Genomic DNA, 13,895 nt, shown 5'->3' with positions numbered 1-13,895 from the left:
TCAGTAAAATATAATTTTGTAATAGCAAATTGATGAACAGTTTATTACAGTATTCATTACAGTGAAATTATAGTATAGGTACTTTATTACATTAGTTTTTTATGTTACATATGGCAGGAATGCAGAATATTTTTAGGATCCAAAATTCTTCTAGAACATACACAAAATTTCTCTGACAATTATTGCACACTATACACAAAATAAAATAATAATATACGAACCAATTAATAAGTATTACTAGGAAATTTGGAAAATTCAAATTAAATCATACAAATAATTAAATAGGCCTACAATATAATTTACTGCAAAACACCAAACAAATAAAGTAATATAAACATTTTTTAGATAAAATAATGCTTTAAGTATGTGTCATCACTATGAGATAAAATACATAATTATAAACTTGATGTAATACGTTGATTAACAGAAATAAAATTGACGTCATCAACAACACCATAAAGGATTTGCTTTTTATCACAAGGTGCTAATTAATGGACTTTTTAACGTCAAAAAATGCAAATTTCTTTATGATGATGATGATCATACAATTTTTTCTGCAAAATTATTTAAGAAATGCACCAACTGTTTGCAAAAAGATTAAGTTTTGTTTTTTTTTTGAATTTTTGACTTATTATTTTTGTTATATTTCTTGAAAACATAATCAGATTTTTATGTTTTCAAATTTTTTATTTTATGATAAATTTATGAAAAAATGTGGAAAATGAAAGAAAAAGTTTTATAAAATGATGATGCTATGTAGCTATGTAATTGAGACAATTTAGAAAAAGTTTTTAAATGCAGTTTAATAATTTGCAAATTTTTCATGCAGGCAAAATGAGTGAATATTTCATTTTAATTCAAGCTGACACAAAATTTCATCTATTAAGTAGTGTTGAAGAGAGTTTTAAAATATAAACAAATTTTATCTTTCAAAGAAGTCAAATAGCATTCTATTATTGAAGAATATTATTCTTCAATAATAGAATGCTATTTGACAGATTAGACAAGTTTTATTTAGTTCTATTTATTGAATTAATTCTAGAAGTGGTTACTCAAACTTTTATCACACTAGATTTATTAAAAGTATTAGTAAAATTTCATAAGCCCAAAATTCGGGTACAGTAAATCCTTGCTTAATGTTTTCAATATGTTTATGGAAACTGCAACTTTAAGTGAAATGACATGTAATAAAGTCAATCCTATATATTGATCATGAACTGGATTACTGTGAATACTTAGATAATCAATTTATTCTAACAATTATTTTTTATTCATCTAACGTTTTCAGCTATCTTTGTAGCCATTGTCGGGATTGAACATTTTTTAAATAGTATTTTTTTAAATTTAAAAAATTGACTAAGAAAAAGTTAATTTTTTAAACTTTAAAGAATACTATTTAAAAAACTTTTGATTTCAACGATTGCTACAAAGATAGCTGAAAACGTTAGATGAATGAAAAAATAATTGCTGGAATAGGTTGTTTATCTAAGTGAAATCAATCCTACCATAGGCTAATTGATATCAACAAGTGTTTAGTTTCTACAGCATATATTTGTCACAAAACCACCACTAAACTTCTAAATAAAGACCCAAAACGTTTTTAATATTAACATTAAAATAAATATGAGCTATGCTTTTAAAAAGATTAATAAAAATAAGTAAGATGATTATTTTCCCAATTTTTTGTGAAATCACTGATTCATGGCAGTGATAATAGTGGTAGTTTGTATGGGGAACAGGCTTAATTCTTATCATTGGTGATGGGTAGATTTGAGATCAGATGTTTAATTAAGAATAAATGTTATATTATGTACTCAAACTCCAGCATACATCAAGAAAAGCAAAACATTTTCATTAGGCTCAAGCCACTATGGTCAGGTTATGGTTACCTTTTGAATATAGAACAAGATGGAATGCCTCAACTATAAAGACAGCAACTCGGTGGCATGGGTCTGGAGAGCCTTATTTGAGATCCAGAATATCACTCTTCTAGGCCAGGCATGTAATAATTACAACTGACCAGTCAGAACTCAATCTTTGACATTCAAATGATACCAGTGCACATGGCATTCCAAGTTTCAAAGGAAGAAAGCATTCCATCTTAAACTTTGTTCTATATTCAATAAGCAGCTTTAAGTTCATAATGATGGCTTAAGCCCACTTAAAACATTTGTTTTACAAACTATTCAATGAATGCAAGTTTTGGTATGTGATATTGATTTACTAGTTTATCCAGTTTTAGTTAGTGTTAAAAACTTAAAGAATAAATGTATGTAAAGTAGAAATTGTAAGGCACACTTTCTACAACCAAGCAGTTAAAAAGAAACAATTGGCAATTCTAACAAACTATAGATGCTGTATAAATTTAAAATGGCAAATGTAAACAAGACAAGTGTGTTTATAATTTACTGTCTTATGTGTTGTTGATATGGGTATAGATTCATGTTATTTGAAAGAAGATAATAAATACAAATTATATTAATTAGCTTTCAAGAAAATAATTTAGTTAATATTATTATTATTGGATTGTGTTTGAAAATTTTCAGCATTTAATTTTTATCTCATAGAATCAGTTTTTCTGTTTATAGAGAAATTCTACAACAATAATTGTAAATAATTGCAAATGTACTTGTAATTTTCTCCTCAACATTATAAACTTAATAAAGTGGTATCAAGAGCACTAAGTGTACTTAAAACATTATGATCAGTATTTATTGAAACCCATAATAATTTTAAATATTGCAGAAGTTGCTTTTTACAGAATGATAAATGTATTGTACAAATATATAAAATTTGTGTGTCATCAATTAGAGAAATATCAAATTAATGATTTTCTTGTATTTTTCTGGTTGTTGAAAATGAAAAAAATAAATATATTATGTTTATGCATAGGTAAAATAAGCACTTTTTAATGTAGTTTTTAAATACAATATTGCCTTTATTTCAAATTAGTTTTTATTGGTGATATAAGAAAAGATAAAAAGTTTTTTAGCTTTTTCTGTATTGCTGATGAAACTGCATGTCTCCTAATTTTAATTTTTTGGTGAAAAATATGCTTATATGTTTATATTTATTTACTTGATTTTAAGACATAACATGAATTTGGAATCAGATTGTAAGATTTTTTATAGAGGAAAATTTTTAAATAATTAACTTTATTATGCTTAATTATATATATGCATAATTATATTTACATGTTGTAATTATTAATATAAATAACATTAAGTTAGAAAAACAATACATATGCCATAAAGAAACAGGTAATTTTTAACAGTTCTGTTTTCATGCTCTTTTGCATATACAATTATCATTTTAATGCTGCATTATGATGCCATTTTGAACATTAAAAAAGTTTAAACACTTACTACTGACAAAGCTCATTTGAATTGATTTTACTATTCAGGAGTATAGCAAAAAGCACTTATTATTGGTTCCTAACATTATGTAATTTGTTTGTGTTATGTACATAAGTGTTTTAAAATCAAGGAAAATACAGTATTTTATTTTATCTCTATTAGTTTTCCTATAAATGTTTTGTTTATATTTTTGAATATGATTTTAATATTACATAAATGTTTTCTTGTATTTAGTAAGCATTTACAATTTTGTTTTGTTCTTCAGTGGAACTTGTTAGTTTAAGAGAATCAGAAGAGAAACTTAAACAACAACAGTTAGAAGCCACCAGACGTGAAAATATTTTGGTCATGCGTCTTACTACAAAAGAACAAGAAATGCAGGATTATGCTGTAAGTAATTTATTTATTATTAATTATGCATGTTGCATTCTAGATTTAAAATGCAATCATAAAATATTTATAAAATAAAAATATCTTCAAATTTATATTTATAGTATGGTGAAAATATGGACTATAGTTGTTATAATAATTATAATGTTATAGGAATTAAAATAACTGAATTTGAAAGCAATTAAAATAATTTGTGTACATGTTAATAATCTAACTTCTGAGCTTTTCCTTTTAAATTAATTTTATTTACTTTCGGTATGCAATGTTCAGAATAAATTTATTGTGATTTTGATTATTTTATTTTGAAGTAACTATAAAATTTTCATTTTTTCTTTTAAAGAAATAAAATTTACTGTATTTGTAGTATAATTTTGAATTTTACATTTTTATAAGCCATAAAATTCTTACATTTGCTTATTTATATAATTTTATTATTCATGTAATTATAAAAATTATTTTGTGAGTAATGCAATAAACTATATTAACTGATACCAATTTTCTTAAGAAAATAGTCAATTACTATTTACATATTCAATAAATTTTAACTGCTATTCTTAATGTTTCCAAGATCTTGAAATGTAAAACTAATGTTTTGTTTATAGCCTAATATTTACTACTAAATTATCAAAAATTATTTTGATTACATTTTCAACAAAATTTAAACAAAAAAACAATCAAAATTGAAATAAAGTTAATTTGAGACACTTCTAACATAATACCATGTTTACTCAATTCTAATGCTCTTTTTTTTTTTTTTTGTTCTTTTTTGTTTTTTTTTTGTTTTTGGACTTATTTGGTCTTAAAAATTGGGATGCACATTCGAATCAGGCACAAAGTTGACTTAATGCAGCATCATTTGCTATTCTCTCTGCTCAGAAATTGGCATGTATTACATTGTCAGTATAGCCATAGTATATATATTCCTCCTACTTACTTTGGTTTTAATTTTGTTTTTGGTTTTGGAATGGTTTGGTGATCTTTTGAATTGGAGCAAGCCAAGTAAACAGTGTTTAGCAGATGATTCTCTTATAAAGCTACTATATATTTAAGTTATCCACTATGTTGAAGAATATCCAAGTTAAGTTGGGAAGATGCTATAGCTATTGAATATGTTGTAACAAATAAGAAGTTGTCCATTATTAGATTTTGAAAATTTTACAGGATAATTGTGAGACATTTGTTTAACTATGCTTTATGGAAAACACCAGATCTTTACTAATAAGATGGCAAGCAACTGAAATTTTGTATCTTTCATAAGTGGCATCTTTCCTGAATATAAGAGTGAGATTTAGTGTTACTGGAGAACAAACTGTTAAAACATCTACTATATAAAACTGAAAAACTGAGCAGTCTCTGTCACAGTATGCCAAAAACGGCCATTATTTAAATTAACAATAAATGTGGTTTTTTGCGTTTTTGACTGCGTTTTAGTAGGGTACGCCATGAGAAATTCAGTATATTTTTATTTGTAATATGAATTTATTATTTATACTACAGAATGACACCGCTGCTGCTAGAATGTCCACTAGGGGGCATCCCAGGTTACTAGTTTCTTACATAAGATCCATTCAATCCAGTCAAATTTATGTTCTCTTTTGTCATAAAAATACCCAAAAAGCATGATTACTTTTTCTTTGGTAATTATGAGGCTTGATTTAGAGTGAATAAATAAAATTGATAACTTTCTTTTTTTCAAACATGTTGCAGCACTACTAAAGTAAAATAAATTCTAAAACTGTAAACAAGTAATATTTTTAACTTAAAAGACTTAACTGCACAAAATGTGTTTTCCTTAAACTGGTATTACTAAATACAATGTGGCATCTTACCTCAGATGAAATGTCAGATGATGCCACCACAATTTACTCTTAAAGCTGACTCTTTTGAAACATGTCTCTACCCATCTTTTGTTAGCCATGAAATATTGGTTTACCTTAAACACAGGATTAAGAGTGTTTAGTACTTACTGTCAGAAAGAGAAATATACTATTACTGTTTAAAGAGATTAACATTTTACTGCTGTATGTTCAGTGATATAAGGTGTATATTACATTTGCAAGCTAACTTTTCTTTTGGATTTTGACTTCTCAAAAGTTGGGTGTGCATTAGATTTGATGATGTGTTAGAATTGAGAAAACAGTAATATTGATGATTTATTTTTTATTTAACGTATTCTAACAGAAAATATTTAAAGTTTTGAATTTATTGTTTATTTACTGAATACTAAACTTGTATCTTTTATTGAGTTTGAATAAAATATAGGTAGTTTCTATATCTAAATTGTCATCAAGGATGTGGAATGATTTATGTATCTACAGATTCCCAGTGAAGTTAACATCAACTAAAACTAACAGTAAAAACTTATCTGCTGGAAAACACTGTCTTCTGAAATAGATTGTTGATTCAAAAAATGCATAACAGCATTTTTCAAGGAAAAGTTATTACTATAATGCAATTATTTAGTAATGTAAGGAGAAAGGACTGCTTATGCCAAAGGGAATACATTGTATATTGTATGCAAAAAATAAATATTGCTTGGCAATGAAGATAGTTGAAAACTATAGTACATAAAAGTTGATTCAAGCTTGCTTAATCAAGTGAGATTGTAATGAATGTAAAGACTTTCATAATTCAACTGAAGCGTAGACTAGCTCTCTAATAGCAATACGACAGATAAATTTTTATTATCCAAAAGATACACTTGTACACTTGTAGTTGACAGGGGTGGAAGATTCAAAAGATACAAAAGATGTTTATTGATTTGTCTTGTTTAAATTTATTTATCATTTGACCTGGCGCAGCTTAGCCTACATGGTTCTTGTGCCAAAAAACAAGAATCAACCAACCAACCAAAAGCTCCTTATATTGACCTGCTCAATTTGGAAACTTTTTGCGATAATTAATGATTATTTCAGTTTCTGCTTATATGAGAAAATTACCTTCATGTTAATTTGAACTGAAGTTGAGTCATCAATAGCATTTTCTAGTATTCTAATAAAATGAATGTTTTCATTTGTCAGTAGATTACAGTGATACAGCAATTATTCTTTTAGATTGCAGATTTTGTAGTATTCTAAATTGTATTTTAATCTAGTTATATTAACTCCCTCTTTGTATGTTCAACTTGTTCTAATAACAGTTTAAAATTTTTTCAAGTTGATGATAAAAATACAGTAAGAGACAGTACTTTAGAAAAATTGCTTTATGCATTAAATTTAAGAATTCATGCAGTATGTTCTAATTATCTCTTATGCTTGAAATTATACAAATTAGACATCATAGTTACCCATGCTAATTTTAGGCTGGAGACTATGAAGAAATTTTATTGGCATCGTTTGAAGAAAACTAGAATCATTCAATGTGAAATAAAAATAAATCATCATTTAAAGACGCTATAAATATCTGAAAATTTCAGTTAAAATAATTTTAGGAGTTAAAAGGACATACTTCAAAAAGAAACTAGAAATATGTTTTTATATGAAAAAGCACTGAAAAGAGGAGTGAATGAGCAATAGAGAATGTATTGGAAACAGTTGTGCTAGAATGAGAACAGTAATATTTTCAGTTTTAAGAATTCATGCCAAATCATTAAACAATGTTACAATTAATTATAGATTGTCTATATTCTACTTGGAAATAATACACTAAGAAATGAATTTTTTGTGTTTATTTTTTTCTAAGTAATTATCATATAATAATAGAATTATATTTATTTAACCTTAGATAGTAGTAACTCATTGTAAGTTTTGTCAATTTTTTATTTATGACTTTGCCACAAAAGTGACTACTACAAAACAATTCTGGTATTATTATATTTGTAAGCTTTAGATATTATAATAATTGATTATATAGTGTACAGCAGAGACAATTAGATGATATAAATTTGTTGTTATGCTAACAAGTTTGTATTTGGCATGCTATGCTGAAACATATTGTTGTATAGAATAGTTCAGTTTTCAGTATCCATGAATTGTTGGTTAAGAAAATAGTAACCATTTACTATAGAAACATTTTTTTTTTTTTTTAACAATAACACTATTTTAACAGAACATTTTAACATTGGAAAAAATGGCAAGATTTTAACATTCCAAACCATGTTGAATTGGGTTAAACAATTTAGAACTATTCCATCTGCTACTGAAAAAAGCTTCCTGGTTGTCCTGAATGATATGAACTGAGATTCAAAGAATTGCAGAGAATATAGTGAAGAAAGTTATAGACAATGTCAGACAACATGCTGAAGTTTGCTGGCCAGCTGGTAGTGCTCATCTGAGTGATATTATACTCAGAAAGTGACTTTGTAACATAATACTTTTGACATAATTTCTTTTATTTTGCTAGTTAATATTTACTTTGCAATTAAAATGTTCATTTTCCACATTACTAATTATCTGATTGTTTTGCCTCATTTTGTATGATAATTTAATAGTGAAATGAAATGTTTGTTTTATACTGTGTAAGCTGAAAAATGAGTTATTATGTAAATATCAAAATTAACTTAGTACTGTGTTTTCTTAACTTTTCATAAAGTATCTATATCTTAGTTAAAATTTTCAGCTTTAATTTTTATATTTGTTTCTTAAAATATTAATAATTTAATTTGTTGTTGCAAACAGTCTTATCTGTTTTGATGTTCAAAGAAAATATTGTAAAAGCTGGTGCTTTCTGTCATAAAATTGATGTATCTTGTCAATACACTGGTGTAATTATGAGAATGATGTCACCCCTGGCACAGAAGTTACGTTCATTGTATGATTCTGAAGTTGACAAATGTTCTACGTTTTATGCCAATATATGTTCCAATAAGGCAGCCAATCACACAACATATAAAGATCATTATTTGACAAGGTGGCTGCTGAATATATAAATATGCCTTTTGTTTGGAAGGAGAATGAAAAAACTATAATTGCTTTCAGTAATGAACAGTTTTTGGAAAAGATAAAGTATTTCTTTCTTTTAGGTATAGAATGCTTAGAATACAAAGAATAAGATTGGCAGCAAAATGAGCTGAATTTGGTTTAACTTGTTTATATTTACTTCAATTGAAAATGTTTCACAAAGTTTCAACATGCTAATAAAATTGTTAAGTAAGGTGGAATAGTTTCTAATAAGTTTTAATAAGAATGAAGTTATACTTACGTAAATAATAAGTATATACATGTATGTATGTGTATATATATATACTTTCTTACTGTTTACAATGCTTAACATTATTCATTCAACTATGTGGCATCAACATCATATTAAAACCCATTTGATCATGACATTGATACATGTTTTGCATTTACTTTTTTCCCACAAATTTATTTTTTATTGAAGTTTGAAATTGCAACTGTTGTTTAATAAGTCAGATACATCAATTGCTACAACTCATTAATGTACAGAGCTATCTTAAGATTTGGTCAGATCATCAGCCAATCAAGTAGAAAGAACATGAACCTTCTATCTTTGCATGTGAACAACAGTATGTCAACTGTATGAAATGTAATGCATTTACAGTTGCTTTTTATGCCAATGAGAAACTTATACATTCATTTGTACTTACCAAATAATTATTAATGTATTACCAGAAAAAACAAAATTATAAGTAAAAGATATTCTATTAAGTTTGTGTTCTGCAAATATCAGTCTATAAGTAACATGAGCATAATACAATTATGGAAATAAGTTGTAAATAATAATAATACTATACAGAATGCTTGAATATAAAATATAAACAACCATAAATTCTAGCACACATTCTTTAATAACTAATGTTTTTGACCTTATTCAAAGGCCTTCATCAGACTTCATTTCTTCAAATATAAAAGATACTCACAGATGGAACGATATAGTCTGATTCATTATGGTATTAAATAATTATATAAAAAATATAATAATTTGTAAATAGTTTTCATTTCATACTTCTTGTTGAAGGTATTGAGTAAACCTTAAAGAAATAAAATTAACTTTATATCAGATGTACACAAAAAATTTATGATTTCTTAGCTATTTTTTTAATGTTTGTTCTAAAAAATAGACTGTAATAGCTATTTTTCTTAGAAATTAAATAATTATAAATTCATTTTTTAAACTTTTTATATTCTCTTGATTTAACTGTGGAATGTACATTATTCTATTAAAAAGAATATGCATTATTTGAAAGCTGTTAAAAAAAATAATCTTGCTTATTATTTTATAATAATCATAACTTTTTATAAGTAATTTTCTTTTTTAACAAAATTGTTTTTTCTAGCAAACTTCCTATATTTATTCTAGAATAAATACAGAATATTTACATACTATTCTTAGTCATTATAAAGTAAAAAAAAATTAATGATTACATTGAATAGTTATGTTCTAAATATAGAATATATACAGTTCAAAAATAAGTATCTAAGTATAATATATTATTTCTAAATATACAGGGTGTCTCAGTTAAACGTTTCAGAACTTCTAAGAGGGGTAGGGTGCATCCCGACGACTCGGAATCATATAGCAATGTGGGGTCGGAAATGCTTTCCTGACGGGGTAGATGGCATTGTGCGAAAGTTCTGAGCGTTCTTGCAGGGAATCTTCATTTTGCACAAGGATGCAGAGTTAGTAGGATGACTTATTATATGAACACAGAGTTAGCTGATATGCATTTGGTGTACAGGGCTGCAGATTGTAGTGGGCCAGCCACACACCGCTTGTACGCGGAATGATATCTGATGAGGCATATTCCCAGCCATAATTTCTTTGCAAGCCTGCATCAGAGGTTAGCTGAGACAAGTTTATTTCAAACAGCTGCCAGGGATCGGGTAAGAACAGCACGGACTCCAGCCATCGAAGAAAATGTGTTACAGCAGGTAAAGGAGACTCCAAGTGTGAGTACGCGAAGTGTAGTGCACACAGTCGGGGTTTCCCGTTCCAGCGTCTGGAGGATTCTCTGAGAACCTGACATGCATCCGTATCATGTGCAACGTGTCCAGGTACTGCAACCGGATGATTATGCACCTCGTATTGCTTTCGCACAATGGTACCTTGGAAAGTGTGCTACAGATCCCTGTTTTCCTGCTAAAGTGTTGTTTACCAATGAGGAGGCATCCTTCACAAGGGAAGGGATATTCAACACTCATAACGCCTATTTCTAGGCTGAGGAGAACCCACATGCAATATGACGTCATGCAGTACAGAGTTGGTTTTCGGTGAATGTTTGGGTTGGTATTGTGGAGGATCGGACCTTACCTATTGCCATTTCATCTAACCGGAAGTAACTACTTGATCTTTCTGCAGCAAGTATTGCCACAACTTTTGGGTGATGAACAGATTTCTGCATTGATGCAACAGATAATGTAGTTCCAACATGATGGAGCCTTCTCCCATTTCAGCCATAATGTTTGTAACCACCTAGATGTCACATTTGGCCAAAAGTGGATCAGATGTGGTCCTGTGGTTGGCCTGCTCGGTCACCAGACCTATCATGTCTTGATTTTTATTTCTGGGGGCATATGAAAACACTGGTTTATGACAACCCCGTTGACAATGCTGAGGAGCTTGTTGCAAGAATCGTAGTAGCTGCTGGAGAAATTCGAGATGAGCCTGGATTATTCCAGAATGTCTGGAATTCCATGCGCTGTAGATGTGAGGTCTACATTGCAGTCTGTGGAAGAAACTTCAAACATCTTCTTTGACCCATGTTCTTTTTGTTTTTGTACATTTATTACTAAAATGAATATTCACTTATGGTCTTCTTCTTTATGATGTTTCTGTGTCCATCACCGCTTCAGGAAAGCATTTCTGACCCTGCATTGCTATATGATTCCGAGTCGTCGGGAGCACCCTACCCCACTTAGTTCTGAAACATTTAACTGAGACATCCTGTATAATTCGTAATAAATTTAATCTAATGAAATAATTTAAATATAGATATAAAATGTACAGTTCAAAAAAGTGTAAAATACTGCTTAAAATAAAATTTATAATGCAATAAACTTTGTAAAACTAGTATTTTGTTACATCCTTGATTGTAGGAATTTAATAAAATAATATTTCATAAAAGAAGGATATTTTTATAGCTTGACAAAAAAATGCATAATGAATCACAGTTTTAATTCTGAAATTTATAACTATGAAAAAAGCTTTATTGTGAATTTTGTGCATTTTTCAACATCGAGACATTTTACTAAATTTCTATAAAATTATTTATATTTATAATTTTGGTCGTCTTTTATTTCTCAATGAGTCTATTATTTTATTTTCTTCACTTTAATAGTATGATCTATTTTATAATCAAAACATTAGCTAAAAGGTATTTATTTAAAATAAAATTCTAATTGTAAATGAAATGTTAAAAATTTTTAAAAGTAAATTATTCAAATTTTATTTAAATAAAACTTTCATCTGTTTAACATTAGTTAATGATATTAATATAACTATTTCTTGTTTAAAAGATTTAGGTAAATAATGTATGCTGTATTAAAGAAAAAAGCAGCATAAATTATAGTCTTTTCTGCTGTCTTATATTTTACCTAAATTTCTACATTAAAAATTTTTAATGTATTATTATAGTTTTTGCTTTACATTTATTTTAAAAAAAATAATAATAATCTATTACTTATAATATTGTTTATAATAAAATCAGTAAAAATAGTTTATAATGAAACATTTTCTTACCTTAATTCAATATTTCAATAACAGTTTGTATTGAGTATAATCTTGATATTTAATTATCAGATCTATTAACAGTTTGACAGTTTACTTTTTGTTGTAAATTTTGTTTAAATTTATGCTTTTGTTACTGTTTATGATGCTGTTGATAGAGTAGATGTGCAATACAAATATTTGAAATAATTGATGATTTTTATTTGATTTTTATTATTTAAAAATCATCAATTATTTGAAATAATTGATGATTTTTAGTTTTTGCATTGAGAAAAATATCTATAATTTGAATTACAGGCATTTCCCTACTTATGAACAGGTTAGGTTCCCAGGGTTTTATTGTAAGTCGAAAACAAACCTATAAAGTACATCTATACATAGGAAAACCACATATTGTTAGTATAGTAGACTCCCCCTATAACATGGTAGATACGTTCCGTGTTATATCAATGTTTCTCAAACTTTTTGGACTGCGACCCCCCTTCTGCACTTAAAAATTTCAAAGGACCCCCGAAGAATGAGTATGTGTCGAAAAACATCCCGGAGGGAGGGGGTTAGGCTCGTATTTAAATATTTATATTATTTTTATTATTTATATGTGCAATTTATTTAAGTAAAAATTATTTTATATAGTTTTTATTTCTATTATTTTTAAACATAAATCCATAGTAAATTTATAAAATATTTGAAAAAAAATTGATTTGGAATCAATTTTTCACGACCCCCACTTTGAGAATCACTGTGTTATATGAATCCATGTTGTACAAGTCACTTAAATACATGAGCCAATCACAGCCCAGCACGTGTGCAGTTTAGGGGTTATGGCTGTTTGAAAGGTTTTCTTCCATAAAATTAATTGATTCTAGACTAATTTGACTTGAACATTTCCAAATCACGTATAATTTTTTGGGAATAATCCATATAAACTATGCTATAAACAAAAAATTGTAGGATTACTTACCGAATGTGCACCGTTTGACGATGCCATTGCTTAAGCTTGTTTTTGTCGCGAAGCGGCTCATCGAACGGCGAGCGTGTGTTTCCTGATCAGTGAATTTTTTGCAGAAAAATAACTTAACTTTGGAGACATCATTAATAGAAATATAATTTTTATGGCCGTTGAATAATAAATGTTTTTTAGTAGGTCCAGTGCTCGTTTTAATGGTTTGTATAATATTCGCTATTGGTCCAGATTCGACCAATCTTGTCGTGGCACGAGTCGGCAATGATGTTTTACCGTGTTATACGAGTCTCTTTTTGTGTGTTATATGAATACGATCGCAATTTTTTCGCCATGTTATACGAATCCGTGTTATAGGGGGTCTACTGTATTTGATTCTTCAATATGCTTAATAGAATACACTACTGCTTAGTAGTGGGTGTTTCAAACAGTTTTTTTTCACCTAATGCACTTAGTTTAATAATATCAAGTTTAGTTACTACAGTAACAGAGCCTTCTTTTATTTAGCTTTACTACTTCAATTATTATTGTTTTGGAAGCATTTTTGAAGCAATAATCATAAA

General features: G+C 27.7%; 1 protein-coding gene across 2 annotated transcripts in view; it reads left to right on the top strand.

The window, feature by feature from the left end:
• The window catches only part of LOC136988955 (pre-mRNA-splicing regulator WTAP-like), a 139,703-nt gene that overhangs the window by 45,209 nt on the left and 80,599 nt on the right, over nucleotides 1-13,895 (top strand). For both annotated transcript variants that reach the window (XM_067286974.1, XM_067286979.1), the window contains exon 5: nucleotides 3,622-3,746. In XM_067286974.1, the coding sequence (XP_067143075.1) occupies nucleotides 3,622-3,746 (125 nt within the window). The remainder of the gene's footprint in view (nucleotides 1-3,621; nucleotides 3,747-13,895) is intronic.

This window comes from Centruroides vittatus, unplaced genomic scaffold (assembly GCF_030686945.1).
Source record: "Centruroides vittatus isolate TY-2023 unplaced genomic scaffold, ASM3068694v2 contig_1276, whole genome shotgun sequence".
NCBI classification, from domain to species: domain Eukaryota; kingdom Metazoa; phylum Arthropoda; class Arachnida; order Scorpiones; family Buthidae; genus Centruroides; species Centruroides vittatus.
Note: the sequence above shows the minus strand (reverse complement) of the source record. Positions and strands in the feature narration are given on the sequence as shown.